This window comes from Heterodontus francisci, chromosome 23 (genome assembly GCF_036365525.1).
Source record: "Heterodontus francisci isolate sHetFra1 chromosome 23, sHetFra1.hap1, whole genome shotgun sequence".
Taxonomy (NCBI): domain Eukaryota; kingdom Metazoa; phylum Chordata; class Chondrichthyes; order Heterodontiformes; family Heterodontidae; genus Heterodontus; species Heterodontus francisci.
This window is the reverse complement of record NC_090393.1, coordinates 65,055,287-65,071,041: the sequence shown is the minus strand read 5'-3', so window position 1 is coordinate 65,071,041 and position 15,755 is coordinate 65,055,287. Positions and strand designations below refer to the sequence as shown.

Below are 15,755 nucleotides of genomic sequence, written 5' to 3'. Positions count from 1 at the left end.
TTTCCTTCCCTAAAGGACGTTAGTGAACTGGATGTTTTTTTATGACAATCTGGTAGTTTCATGATCATCATTCCAATGGTGCACCATCTGTTGCTAACTAAGGTAGTTAAGGATGGTATCAAATTGAAAGTAAGGATGCATAGTGCTGCGAAGATTAGTGGTGGGCCAGAAGATTGGGAAAATATTAGAAACCAGCAAAGGATAACTAAATTAATAATAGAGGGGGAAATTGGAATATGAGAGAAAACTAGCAAGAAATATAAGAACAGACTTCTTACAAGAAAGCTTCTACAAATATATAAAAAGGAAAAGAATAGCTAAAGTGAGCATTAGTCTCTTAGAGGGTGAGACTGGGGAATAATAGGAAATGAGGAAATGTGTGAGGCTTTGGACAAATATTTTTTTATACATCTTCACAGTAGAAGAGACAAAACGCATCTCAAGAACAGTATAAATTCCAGAGGCAGAAGGGATGGAGGAACTTAAAATAATCTCTATCACTAGAGAAAAAGTATGAGGAAAACTAATGGGACTGAAGGCTGACATATCCCTGGACCTGATGGCCTGCATGCAAACATCTTGAAGGAAGTGGCTGCAGAGATAGTGAATGCATTGGTTGTCATCTTCCCAAATTTTCCTAGATCCTGGAAAGGTCCCAGAGGATTGGAAAACTGCAAAAGTAATACCTTTGTTCAAGAAAGGAGGGAGACAGAACGCTGGAAACTATAGGCCAGTTAACCTAATGTCTGTCATTGGGAAAATGCTAGAATCCATTATTAAAGAGATACATATGTACAAACATACAAATTAGGAGCAGGAGTAGGCCATTTGGCCCCTCGAGCCTGCCCCGCCCTTTGATAAGATCATGGCTGATCTAATTGCGGCCTCAACTCTACTTTCCGGCCTAACTGCTATAACCTTTGACTCCCTTGTTAATCAACAATTTCAGCCTTAAAAATATTCAATGACCCATCCTCCATTGCTCTCTGGGTAAGAGAATTCCACAGCCCTAACGACCCTCTGAGAGAAAATATTTCTGTACATCTCCATCTTAAATAGGAGACCCTTAATTTTTAAACTGTGTCCCGTAGTTCTCGAATCTCCCATAAGGGGAAGCATCCTCTCAGTGTCCACCCTGCTAGGTCCCCTCAGGATCTTATGTTTCAATAAGATCACCTCTCATTCTTCTAAACTCCAATGGATGCAGATTCAACCTGTCTGACCTTTCCTCGTAAGATAACCCTTCATCCCAGGAATCAGTCAAGTGAACCTTCTCTGAACCGTGTCTAATGCAATTATATCCTTCCTTAAGTAAGGAGACCAAAACTGTATGCAGAACTCCAGATGTGGTCTCACCATTGCCCTATCTATACCTATCTATATCCCTTTGCAGACTCACTGGCATTTTATGAGTCCTACGTTGTTTCTGACAGCGGAACTGGAAGTTGGCCGCATTTCCGCTTTTGCCCTTTTTCCCGTTTCACATGCAATTTTACATGCAAATTAAAGGTGTGGCGACGGGCATGGGAGACATCTGCAATCATGTGGCGGGGACCAACTTTCATTGATGGGACCCGCCATCACTATCAGAAGTAGCATGAGGCACATGTGTATAAATCTGTGTTGCAAGCCTCAAGGATCAGCAGCCTTCACAATTATCTGGTGATCGCAGCCACAGAAAATCCATAATGTTTTTTGAGCATGCTTTTCCTTAATTTCAGTTTTCACCCCAGCACCAACCCCCTCCCCCAGCCCCCTCCACCTCCCCAGATAGCTATTTCTGGGCTTCATAACCCACATTATGTCAGGCACTAGGCAGTGTTCCACCCCACAGTTCAGTGATGCCTCCCCGCAGGTTTTCCTCCAGGCCATCAGGGAAAGACAGGAGGTCCTCTTCCCTGTTGATGGCATCAGAAGACCCTCCTACGAGACCAAGGTGGCCTGGATGGAGGTGGCAGATGAGCGATCGAACCCTGGGGTGACGCGGTGAACCTGCGTACAGTGTTGGAAATGTGTAAATGACCTGCTCAGATCGGCGAGGGTAAGAGCTTTTCCCGAAGCTGCTATTAATTTTGTCACCTTAGCTCCATGTGTGTTTGACAGTGGGCAGACAAGGTATGCATTAGAATGCTTGATCAGCCTTGCTGACCGATACCAAATGATCTTACAGAATCCTGACGTCTGGCTTTTGCATGTGTTTGGATGTATGGTGTGAAAGCCACTCCAGAGAATGAGTGATGTTGATTACTCACTAAATCTGCACTGTCTCCTGTAGGATAAATGCACCCATAACCAGTGAGGGTGAGCAAGGGCAGGTGGAGGTGTTCCTGATATTCGAGCTCTGCCAGCAGCTGAGGAGGAGGCAGCTCAGATAGCGAGAGAGGAGGAATCGAGATTTGCTGCTGACAGCGAGGTAGGATCCTCAAGATGTAAGGATGAAGTGTCCACAGTACTCTAGCCGCCATATGTGAATGCTGCAGGAATATGAGTGAAAATGTCACCCTCATGTAGAACTGATGCTGAATGCTCGTCTGTTTATGTCTCCACTGCAGGTGCCCGTACTTGACCCACAGCACACCATGAGGGCCCCGATTCGCCTCTGGGGAGGAAGAAGAAGCCAATGCCCCAGAGGGTGCACCATCTCCTGCCTCTTCTTCCACCTCCACCAGCACAGATACATCCACTCGGTCCGCGGAGGGTTCAAGATTAGAATCTGGGTCACAATTTGGTGTGTCCCACACAGACACTCCAGCAGCTGAGGGAGCATGTGCCAGCCTGATCCCCTGACAATCGGAGGATTGCTGATGACCCGGCCCCTGCTCAGCCCCACACTCATGATGATCCTTTGTTTGTTGCTACATGAAGTCTGCTGGATGTGCAGAAAAGCCAAGTGGAAAATATGTCAGTGATGCCTAAGGTCATGCATGGCCTTGCATGTGCCATAGAGGAGTCCATGCAGGCCATGACATCTACCATGTCTGAGGCATATGACTATCTGGCTTCCTCAGTAGAGAGTCTGGTGAGCTCTGTGGCGTATCTGGTTGAGCACTCGAGCCAGTCTGACCTGCACGCCATCACTGTTGCCATGGGCTCCAGGCAAAAGAGTCTAAATGAAAGTTGGACGAGGAACCTGGACCTCTCCCCAGGTGCTCCTTCCCCTCAGGGAGACAGGCAGGTGCCATCGTGCACCCAGATAGAGGAGGAGTGTATGCCAGCTGACCCTGGGCCTTCCTCTCAGGACATCTCCAGGGTAAGCGCCGTCTTGTCCTCCCCCACTGACATTGACCCCCTTACCTCCAGCAGGCAAACACACGGGGAATATTCAATTACCATTGCTGTAGACCCCCAGTAGGATGGAGCCATCAAGGCCCTGTTCCTCCAGAGGATGCCCGCCACGATTATCCATAGCAACGGGGCAATGCACTGAGCAGACTGCCTCCACCTCACTGCTAATGCCGGGGTAACACCTAGACGTAGTGGTAGGAAAAGAAAAAGGAAACTAAGGTGGCACATGTGATGTAAATATTCTACATAACGCAAGGAATGTTACAAATCTACTTATTTGCTTTAATTTTTGATGCACTGTCCAAAGTAATTCCATTAGTTGTAGATGAGAAGGTTAATTTTTTTTGCAGGCCTATGTCTGGCACCCATTGATGCTTGTAAAGGATTTTTGAAAGAGTCCAGTGTGACTTTTATCCTTAACATTGCAGCCTTCAGTCTACAGTGATGGCTATTTTTTGCTTCAACATTTGTCGCTCGATTCTTTACCAACCTGCTTTCCACTGTCAGTTCTGTAGTCACCCCCTTACATTCATTGCATTGATGTTGTTGCAGGTCCTTCATTGCCCAAAATAACTAGATAGGCCTCTCACATCAAAGTGCTGCAAAGTTGCAGCCTCCTTTGTGTTAGAGACTCAGCCTTGATGCAAGGCACCACTTCCATGGAGATGCATGTCCAAGATCACAAGAAATAGGAGCAGAAGTAGATCATGTGGCCCATCAAGTCTGCTCCGCCATTCAATATGATCATGGCTGATCTTAGTCTTCAACTCCACTTTCCTGCCTGCTCCCCATATCCCTTTACTCCCTGCGAGATTAAAAATCTGTCTATCCCAGCCTTAAATATATTCAATGATGGAGCATCTACAAGCCTGTAACATAGGCATGAGAATTTCCTCTGAAGGCAGGTGGAAGTTTCATAGAATCATAGAGTCGTACAGCATAGAAACAGGCCCTTCAGCCCACCGCATCCATGCCGACCATAATGCCTAACTATACTGATCCCAATTGCCTGCATTAATTCCATATCCCTCTATGCCTTGTTCATTCAAGTACCTGTCCAGATGCCTCTTAAATGTCGCTACTGTTCCTGCCTCCACCACCTCCTCAGGCAGCTCATTCCAGATACCCACTCATCTTTGTGTGAAAGATTTACCCCTTTGATCCCCTTTGAACCTTCATCTTCCTACTAAAAGCTTGGAGTTTGAAAAGAAAGGAAGGCCAGCGCTATGACTTCATGTTTCTGCCTCCTGTATCCCAAACAAACAGAAAGCCACCAAGATACTGACTGATTGAAGCATCAGGTTAAGGTTCACAGCTGTGTTCCAGACTGGGTTCATTGTCAAGGACATTCCAAAATACAACTTCTGGACAGAGATATCAGCCCTACTGTAGAAGAGACTGATTTCAACTCTTTACTGTTAATTTAACCAGAGCAATTCACTTTTGCAAGCATCTAACTAGCAACGAGTTCCCCTCACACCCCCATATCGAGAAATTAATAGTGGTACAAATGTCTGCCTGATTTATGCTATTGCTGATCCTAGAAATTCCTATGGAGTCAGGGTCACAGCTTACAATGATGGCATAATTCCCACCCTGTCATGGTTACGGCAATGGAGTGGGATCACAGATATATGGGGGCTATGAGGATATATACTTAATTGATCACCCAACTTTCCCTTCTGGTCCCCATGTTAGCCGATATTGTAAATGGTTTTCTTCCAGTGTTGTCACTCTCTCCTTCAAATCTGCCATCATCATCCCTCTCCTCAAAAAAAAACTGGACCCCACCGCCCTTGCAAGCTACCATCCCATCTCCAACCTCCCTTTGCACTCCAAAGTCCTTGAATGTGCTGTCGCCTCCCAAATCCGTTCCCATCTTTCCTGGAACTCCATGTTTAAATGCCTCCAATTGGGTTTCTGCCCTGGTCACAGTACTGAAACAGCTCTTATCAAAGTCACAAATGACATCCTATGTGATTGTGACAAAAGTAAACTTTCCCTCCTCATCCCTGCCAGCCCGTCTGCAGCCTTTGAAAGAGTTGACCACACCATCCTTCTCCAACACCCCTCTACCGTTGTCCAGCTGGGCAGGACTGCCCCCACCTGACTTCCCTCTCATCCATCCAATCACAGCCAGAGAATCACCTGCAATGGCTTCCCCTCCCGCTCCTTCACTGTTACCGCTGGTGACCTCAAGGATCCGTTCTTTCATTGAAGGTGATAACAGACAGGCCATTAGGCACAAAAACAAGAAATGCTGGATTCACTCAGCAGGTCTGGCAGCATCTGTAGAAAGAGAAGCAGAGTTAACGTTTCGGGTCAGTGACCCTTCTTCGGAACTGACAAATATTAGAAAAGTCACAGATTATAAACAAGTGAGGTGGGGGTTGGGCAAGAGATAACAAAGGAGAAGGTGCAGATTGGACCAGGCCACATAGCTGACCAAAAGGTCACAGAGCAAAGGCAAACAATATGTTAATGGTGTTTTGAAAGACAAAGCATTAGTACAGATTAGGTGTGAATATACTGAATATAGAACATCAGCAAGTGCAAACCTGAAGAAAAACAACCTGAAAAAAACAGTGGGTAAGCAAACTGAACAAACTAAGATGAAATGAAATAAATGCAAAAAATGTAAAAAGGAATGCAAAAAAAAGGAAGAAAAAATAACTAAAAATGACTAAAAATGAAAGTAAAGTGGGGGGCTGTCATGCTCTGAAATTATTGAACTCAATGTTCAGTCCGGCAGGCTGTAGTGTGCCTAATCGGTAGATGAGATGCTGTTCCTCGAGCTTGCGTTGATGTTCACTGGAACACTGCAGCAATCCCAGGACAGAGATGTGAGCATGAGAGCAGGGGGGAGTGTTGAAATGGCAAGCAACCGGAAGCTCAGGGTCCTGCTTGCGGACTGAGCGGAGATGTTCCGCAAAGCGGTCACCCAGTCTGCGCTTGGTCTCCCCAATGTAGAGGAGACCACACTGTGAGCAGCGAATACAGTATACTACATTGAAAGAAGTACAAGTAAATCGCTGCTTCACCTGAAAGGAGTGTTTGGGGCCTGGGATAGTGAGGAGAGAGGAGGTAAATGGGCAGGTATTACACCTCCTGCGATTGCAAGGGAAGGTGCCCTGGGACGGGGACGAGGTGGTGGGGGTAATGGAGGAGTGGACCAGGGTGTCGCGGAGGGAACGATCCCTTCGGAATGCTGACAGGGGAAGGGAGGGGAAGATGCGACTGGTAGTGGCATCACGCTGGAGGTGGCGAAAATGGCGGAGGATGATCCTTTGGATATGGAGGCTGGTGGGATGAAAAGTGAGGACAAGGGGAACCCTGTCACGGTTCTGGGAGGGAGGGGAAGGGGTGAGGGTAGAGGTGCGGGGAATGGGTCGGACACGGTTGAGGGTCCTGTCAACCACAGTGGGGGGAAATCCTCGGTTGAGGAAAAAGGAGGTCATATCAGAAGCACCGTCATGGAAGGTAGCATCATCAGAGCAGATGCGTCGGAGACGGAGAAACTGGGAGAATGGAATGGAGTCCTTACAGGAGGTAGGGTGTGAAGAAGTGTAGTCGAGGTAGCTGTGGGAGTCAGTGGGCTTATAATGGATATTGGTAGACAACCTATCCCCAGAGATGGAGACAGAGAAGTCGAGGAAGGGAAGGGAAGTGTCAGAGATGGACCATGTAAAGGTGAGAGAAGGGTGGAAATTGGAAGCAAAGTTGATAAAGTTTTCGAGTTCGGGGCGGGAGCAGGAAACGGCACCAATACAGTCATCAATGTACCGGAAAAAGAGTTGGGGGAGGGGGCCTGAGTAGGACTGGAACAAAGAATGCTCGACATATCCCACAAAAAGACAGGCATAACTAGGACCCATGCGGGTACCCATAGCGACACCTTTTACTTGAAGGAAGTGCGTGGAGTTGAAGGAGAAGTTGTTCAATGTGAGAACAAGTTCAGCCAGGCGGAGGAGGGTGGTGGTGGATGGGGACTGGTTGGGCCTCTGTTCCAGGAAGAAGCGGAGAGCCCTCAAACCATCCTGGTGGGGGATGGAGGTGTAGAGCGATTGGACGTCCATAGTGAAGAGGAGGCGGTTGGGACCAGGAAACTGGAAATTGTCAAAATGACGTAGGGCGTCAGAAGAGTCACGGATGTAGGTGGGAAGAGACTGCACCAGCGGAGAAAAGATAGAGTCTAGATAGGAAGAAATAAGTTCAGTTGGGCAGGAGCAGGCTGACACAATGGGTCTGCCGGGACAGTCCCGTTTGTGGATTTTGGGAAGGAGATAGAAGCGGGCTGTCCGGGGTTGCGGGACTATGAGGTTGGAAGCTGTAGAGGGAAGATCTCCAGAGGAGATGAGGTCAGTGACAGTCCTTTGGACGGTGGCTTGATGTTCGGTGGTGGGGTCATGGTCCAGAGGGAGGTAGGAAGAGGTGTCTGTGAGTTGGCGTTGAGCTTCTGCAAGGTAGAGGTCGGTACGCCATACAACAACAGCACCACCCTTGTCTGCAGGTTTGATGACCATGTCGGGGTTAGACCTGAGAGAACGGAGTGCCTCAAGTTCAGAGGGGGACAGGTTAGAGTGAGTGAGGGGGGCAGAGAAATTGAGACGACCAATGTCTCGCCGACAGTTTTCAATGAAGAGATGAAGAGCGGGTAAGAGGCCAGGGTGAGGGGTCCAGGTAGAGGGAGAATACTGGAGGCGGGTGAATGGGTCTGCTGGTCGGGGCGAGGACTCCTGGTCAAAGAAGTGAGCCCGGAGGCGGAGGCGACGGAAGAAGAGCTCAACGTCATGCCGAGCGCGAAATTCATTGAGGTGGGGGCGTAAGGGGATAAAACTGAGTCCTTTGCTGAGTACAGAACGCTCAGCATCAGAGAGGGGGAGGTCAGAGGGTATAGTGAATACACGGCAAGGGGTCAGATCAGAAGGGGTGGGGTCAGAGGGAAGTGAAGCGGAAGGAGGATCTGGAGGGGCATTAGTCCCCATCAGCTGCTGGAGCTTGCGTTCCTTAACACCTGAAAGGAAGAAAAAAAGTTTTTTGTTAATGCGTCGGATGAGACGTAAGATGAGATGAAACTGCGGAGTAGAACAGATTTGAGATAAGGTGAGACGGTGCTGCTGGAGAGAGAGGTCCAGTGTGTGCATATGGCGGCGCATAGCACTGAGTGTAGATCTCAGGATGCGGCGAGAGTAGCAGTCCGAGGAACGTTGTATTTCTCGGAGATACCTGTGATCCTGGGTGGTTTCAAAGCATGATGGGTGAAACTGCAGTTGGAATCCACGTGGAATCAGTCGGAGCCGGAGACAGTCACTGAGGAAGGAGATGTGGCTGTGAAAACGAGTTTTGGTAGATACCTTATCAAACACCAGGAGGGAAATAGAAAGCAATGAAGGTGAACAAGGTAAAAGAGACAAACGAAAATCCCGTCGGAGAGAAGAGCAGAACTTCTTCAAGGTAGGCATTCCTGGAAGAGAAGTGGCAGTGAATTAAACACTAAAATAAAAGCAAAATACTGCGGATGCTGGAAATCTGAAACAAAAACAAGAAATGCTGGATTCACTCAGCAGGTCTGGCAGCATCTGTAGAAAGAGAAGCAGAGTTAACGTTTCGGGTCAGTGACCCTTCTTCGGAACTGACAAATATTAGAAAAGTCACAGATTATAAACAAGTGAGGTGGGGGTTGGGCAAGAGATAACAAAGGAGAAGGTGCAGATTGGACCAGGCCACATAGCTGACCAAAAGGTCACAGAGCAAAGGCAAACAATATGTTAATGGTGTTTTGAAAGACAAAGCATTAGTACAGATTAGGTGTGAATATACTGAATATAGAACATCAGCAAGTGCAAACCTGAAGAAAAACAACCTGAAAAAAACAGTGGGTAAGCAAACTGAACAAACTAAGATGAAATGAAATAAATGCAAAAAATGTAAAAAGGAATGCAAAAAAAAGGAAGAAAAAATAACTAAAAATGACTAAAAATGAAAGTAAAGTGGGGGGCTGTCATGCTCTGAAATTATTGAACTCAATGTTCAGTCCGGCAGGCTGTAGTGTGCCTAATCGGTAGATGAGATGCTGTTCCTCGAGCTTGCGTTGATGTTCACTGGAACACTGCAGCAATCCCAGGACAGAGATGTGAGCATGAGAGCAGGGGGGAGTGTTGAAATGGCAAGCAACCGGAAGCTCAGGGTCCTGCTTGCGGACTGAGCGGAGATGTTCCGCAAAGCGGTCACCCAGTCTGCGCTTGGTCTCCCCAATGTAGAGGAGACCACACTGTGAGCAGCGAATACAGTATACTACATTGAAAGAAGTACAAGTAAATCGCTGCTTCACCTGAAAGGAGTGTTTGGGGCCTGGGATAGTGAGGAGAGAGGAGGTAAATGGGCAGGTATTACACCTCCTGCGATTGCAAGGGAAGGTGCCCTGGGACGGGGACGAGGTGGTGGGGGTAATGGAGGAGTGGACCAGGGTGTCGCGGAGGGAACGATCCCTTCGGAATGCTGACAGGGGAAGGGAGGGGAAGATGCGACTGGTAGTGGCATCACGCTGGAGGTGGCGAAAATGGCGGAGGATGATCCTTTGGATATGGAGGCTGGTGGGATGAAAAGTGAGGACAAGGGGAACCCTGTCACGGTTCTGGGAGGGAGGGGAAGGGGTGAGGGTAGAGGTGCGGGGAATGGGTCGGACACGGTTGAGGGCCCTGTCAACCACAGTGGGGGGAAATCCTCGGTTGAGGAAAAAGGAGGTCATATCAGAAGCACCGTCATGGAAGGTAGCATCATCAGAGCAGATGCGTCGGAGACGGAGAAACTGGGAGAATGGAATGGAGTCCTTACAGGAGGTAGGGTGTGAAGAAGTGTAGTCGAGGTAGCTGTGGGAGTCAGTGGGCTTATAATGGATATTGGTAGACAACCTATCCCCAGAGATGGAGACAGAGAAGTCGAGGAAGGGAAGGGAAGTGTCAGAGATGGACCATGTAAAGGTGAGAGAAGGGTGGAAATTGGAAGCAAAGTTGATAAAGTTTTCGAGTTCGGGGCGGGAGCAGGCACATCTCCAATGCAGGTTAAGTGGTGCTGTCATTATAGCCCTTCTTTTACATTACAGCTATGAATCAGAACGCAGGCCTATGTTAACATATGTACCGATGAAGGGTCACTGACCCGAAACGTTAACTCTGCTTCTCTTTTCACAGATGCTGCCAGACCTGCTGAGTGGTTCCAGCATTTCTTGTTTTTATTTAACATATGTAGATTGTTTTCATTCCATCCAAATAGACTTCATCAAGTGACTCAATGTTGGCTGAAACATTAATATATGATATCCTTTGTATGACTCTTCATGGCCCTTATATCTGCAATGGCATCATTTGTACTGTTCTCCTCCTCATCTTCATAGTCATCCTCACCTGGGGATGACTCCTGTGCCTCCTCTTGCACTGTATGCAAATTGTGACCGCATCGAATGGACAGGTTGTGCAATGCAAATGCATTGTGAGACTCTTTGTGGCGCGTACCCATGAGCCCCTCCAAATGTTCAAGGCAGCAGAATCGCATTTTGAACATGCCAGTGGTCTGCTCGATGATGAATCTGAGTGAGCAGCATTGTATCCATCTTCAGCTGTGCTATGGGGTTGTCGCACTGGTGTCACTAACCATGTCCAAAGGGATTAGCCCTTGTCGCCCAGAATGTAGCCATCAAATTCTGCTGCTTCATCAAAAATTTCTCTCCACTGTGAACTATGCAAAATGTATGAGTCATGACATCACCTGGGAATCGTGCACAAACCTGCATGATTCTTATCCTGTGGTCACAAGTCAGTTGTACGTTCATAACAGTGGAAGCCTTTGCCAGTGCCAAATGCTGCAGATTATTGCCACATGAGTGCACGCGATCACCTCTTGAACTGTTGGGAAACTAGCGATACAGCTGAAGGGCGCTGAGCTTGCTGCCTGGCTATCCTCATCTACAGGGAAGTAGATCAAATTATTGGAATGACAGAACAGGGCATTGGTCACCTATTTGATGGGTCACAGACTGTGAGATGCCTCATATGTCGCCCATTGATCCTTGGAAGGCAATGTTAGCAAAGAAATTGAGTACAGCGGTAACCTTCTGGGCAACTGGCAGGATGCAGGATCCTACAAATGTAAGTGAACACTTAATGTGCCATGTTTAGGCGCCTCTGGCATTGCATCTCTAACACCTAAAGGTGAGGTGACCTTGTTCTGATGATGCAATGACGTATAAATGCACGTTTTTGATGATGCCTTTCCTCAATGGCTACATTCTGAGTAGTCTCACCTTCTTGTTCTGTTTGCTGCTGGCATTCGTGCATCATCTGTTCACAGAGCCCTCCTCAGTCACTCCCTCTGCTCTTTTTCCCGTGTTAGGAGAAAATTGGGTTTATGAGACCCATTTCTTTGAAGCTTCCCAAATATTGAAATGGGCTGACTTGGAAGAAGGGACCAAGTGTATTGCAGCCAGATTTGTTGACCATATGAAGATAGATAGGAAAGTAAGTTGTGAGGAGGATACATAGAGTCTGCAAAGGGATATAGATAGGTTGAGTGAGTGGGCAAAAGTCTGGCAGATGGAGTATAATGTGGCAAACTGTAAGGTTGTCTACTTTGGCAGGAGGGATAGAAAAGCAGAATATTATTGATATGGAGAGAGACTGCAGAATGCTGCAGTACAGGGGGGCTGTAATCGGGAAGGCAGATGGATTGTTGGCCTTTATTGTAGGGGGGATGGAGTATAAAAGTAGAGAGGCCTTGCTACAGTTGTATAGGGCATTGGTGAGACTGCACCTAGAGTACTGTGTACAGTTTTAGTCACCTTACTTAAGGAAGGATATGCTTGCATTGGAAGCAGTTCAGAGAACATTCACTAGGTTAATGCCTGGGATTAGGGGTTTCCCTTATGAGGAAAGGTTTAGCAGGTTGGGTCTATACTCAATGGAGTTTAGAAGAATGAGCGGTGATCTTATTGAAACATGTAAGATTTGTGGGGGGTTTGACAGGGTAGATACTGAGAGGATGTTTCCCCTCGTGGGGGAATCTAGAACTGGGGACACAGTTTCAGAAGAAGGGGTTTCCCATTTAAGACGGAGATAGGGAGGAATTTCTTCTCTGAAGGTTGCTAGTGCTTGGAATTTTCTTCCGCAGAGAGCAGTGGAGGCTGGGTCATTGAATATATTCAAGGCTGAGTTAGACAGTTTTTTGATCAACAAGGGAGTCAGGGGGTATGGGGGGGGTGGGGGGTTGGCAGGAAATTGGAATTCAGGCCACAATCAGATCAGCCATGATCTTATTAAGTGGCAGAGCAGGCTCAAGGGGCCACATGACCTCCTTCTGCTCCTACTTCTTGTCATTATTTAGACTAGCTTTTTTATTCCAGATTTATTTAATTCCCCCAGCTACCATGGTGGAATTTGTATTAGGTTCCCAGAGCATTATTTCAGGCCTCTAGATTACTGTCCAATAACATTACCACTATGCTACCATCCCCATAACATGCATTTGGTGTGCAATCGTACACAGAATAACCTGTTAGTGAATGCCTGCTATCTTGGCAGCATCCATGATGAATTTGTCTAGCACCAGTCAGCCATACCCGCTATCCTCGTGCCACCATGATGAACCAGAGACTGGCAAGTTAGGAACATGAGTTAGCCACTCTACACCTGACTCATGACTCCCCTCCCCCATCTGACCATCCATGGCTAACACGAGAGCCATGCTGCCACCAGGAACACCATTTGGTGTTCTGAAACAATGGTTCTGATGCCTGGACCACTCAGAAAGCCCTCCAGTACGCGCTGGGGTGGGGGTGGGGGTGGGGGTGGGGTTGTCTCTAAATTTCTGGTGTGCTGCTGCGTTCTTGAAAACCTCGGTCTCATGAGGGCACAGGCTTTGCCATCAGGCCTTCAGACAGCAACTCATGCGGAGGAGGAGAAGGAAGGAAGGAAGCATCCAGGACTCCTTATCCCCGGACCGGCTGCTCATGAACGACTACACGGATTCCAGTTTCTCTGAAATCTCATCTTCATATCATTGTGCTGCTCCACAATTCCCCACCTTTCCATCCCTCTGCTACAGACCATCACTGCATCCTCTTGGCCAAAATCCTGAAAAGAAACCAGCAACAATAAAAGCATTGCATAATGCCTGCACCTAACAGTGATGCAGTGAGTTGGAGATGCCATTTGAAGATGCATTCACTGAACTTGACCACTTGTGTGAGGTCATTGAATATTTTTTGGCACTGCAGCCAGGTCACGAGGCCAGAGTCTGGGGATTCAACTCTCTGGTCACCGGCTCCCATTCCCTTGGCAGGGTATGCTTTAAGCACCTTCTGGCTCCCTGTAGAAACATGGCCTGTCTCCTTCTCTTGACCTCCTGGACTAAGGCTTACAGTGCCGCAGCATAGAACCTGGGAGCCCTCTCTCTGGCTAGCTGCTCCATTGGTAGTTTGCTTCCTTCCTTCAAAGACTTCATAACACAGTTCCACTAGCTGCTGTAGCCTGAGTGCACCTCCCCTTATAGAGAGGCAGGCTACCTTTAACAAGTGCAGGCTATGTGTCTGCTAGCCACGAACACACCTGGGCCCCTACTGATGGTACAGCCAGTTAGCGGCGTGCGTTGTCACAATCATGTTGATGAGCAGGAGCATGAAGTTTGTGTGCTGCCTGCTTCAACTTGACTGAGCACGGAGTAATCATGCATCACGAACCCCATGCCCACTAATGAACTTCATCAAATTTTTAGCCACAGATATCATCCAGTAAATCTACACTGCACTCCCTCCAATATCTTTCCTAAGGTGTGGTGCCGAAAACTGCTCACAGTAACTCCAGCTGTGGTCTATCCAGGGCTTTATATAGCTAAAGCATCACTTCAGCCCCATGTATTCCAGCAATCTAGATATAAAGACCAGAATTCCATTAACCTTTTTGATTATTTCCTGTACCTGTTTATGACATTTTAATGATCTATGTACTTGGATCCCCAAGTCACTTTTGACTTCCACTGTTTCTTGCTTTACACCATTTAGAAAGTACCCTGTTCTGTCCTTTTTAGGTCCAAAGTAGATGACCTCACATTGGCCTGCACTGAAATCCATTTGCCACAGTTTATCCCATTCACTTAATCTATCAATGTCTCTTTGTAATTTTTTGCTTCTATCTACATAATCTCCAAATTAGACCTAGACCATTCAGGTGTGAAATCTGGAAGCAGTTTTTCACACAAAGGGAAGTAGAAATATGGAATTCTCTTCCCCAAAAGGCTGTGGATGTGGGGGTGATAATTGGAGGTTTGAACACTGGTGTTGATAGATTTGTTTCAGTGAGGGTATTGAGGAATGTGGATCAAAGACAGGTAAATGGAGTTGAGCTGCAGATCAGCCATGATTTAATTGAATGGTGAAGTCAGCTCGAGGGACTAAATGGGCTTTTCCTGTTCCAATGCATTGACTAGGCAAGGCCTCACTACTGGCACAGAACATCACAAAATGTATCCTCTCCTCATCTATACCATTCCAATATCAGTAAATTACAGGAAAAGTCTGGAATACATTTTAAATTACTAAAACCCAGTTTTAAATAATGAATTTCTAATACTTATTGACTTTTATCTATTGTTTTTCAGGCAGTACAAGAGGGCTTAGAAGCGAGGCACCATACATTGAAGGTGTTAACCAAGCTTACATCAGGGGGTGTAGTCCAGGCCATCGTCAGAGATGGAGGAAAGTGGTTTGCTGAATCAGACTATCGAAAAGGTGGCAAACCTGCAGGTTACTGATGGGCCTGTGCAATCGACAACCTGTAATTGTGCTGAAGTGCATACATACAACAACATTGCAGATTTATGAATGAGTAACCCAGGGAGACACACCATGTCCATATAATCAATAAACAGTGGCGCAGTGGTTAGCACCGCAGCCTCATATCTCCAGCGACCCGTGTTCGTTTCTGGGTACTGCCTGTGTGGAGTTTGCAAGTTCTCCCTGTGTCTGCGTGGGTTTTCTCCGGGTGCTCCGGTTTCCTCCCACAGCCAAAAGACTTGCAGGTTGGTAGGTAAATTGGCTGTTATAAATTGCCCCTAGTATAGGTAGGTGGTAGGGAAATATAGGGACAGTTGGGATGTAGTGGGAGTGTAGGGTTAGTATAAATGGGTGGTTGATGGTCGGCACAGACTCGGTGGGCCGAAGGGCCTGTTTCAGTGCTGTATCTCTAAACTAAACTAAACTAAACTAAACTAAACGAAACTAAATCCTTCTATCAAATTTTTCCAATGCACTGTTTTTACTGCACTTTTACTCTGAAAAAGCCAATCTTGCTGAAGCAGACACAGACAGGTCTTGCAAAGGGAGATATCGGCTACAATACAGCCTCAACGACCTTCTCATCCAGATTCATCATTTAAAAAAATTAATGAAATAATTTTAAAAGTAACTGCAGTGTTGGTCAGGA

At 47.0% G+C, this 15,755-nt stretch overlaps 1 protein-coding gene across 1 annotated transcript in view; it reads left to right on the top strand.

Moving 5' to 3' along the window:
• LOC137383032 (glutathione hydrolase 1 proenzyme-like) overlaps positions 1-15,121 on the top strand; it is a 112,338-nt gene extending 97,217 nt beyond the window's left edge. The window contains exon 11 of the mRNA XM_068055626.1: positions 14,932-15,121. Within this exon, the coding sequence (XP_067911727.1) occupies positions 14,932-15,084 (153 nt within the window). The 3' untranslated portion in view covers positions 15,085-15,121. The remainder of the gene's footprint in view (positions 1-14,931) is intronic.
• The last annotated feature ends 634 nt before the right edge of the window (positions 15,122-15,755 follow it).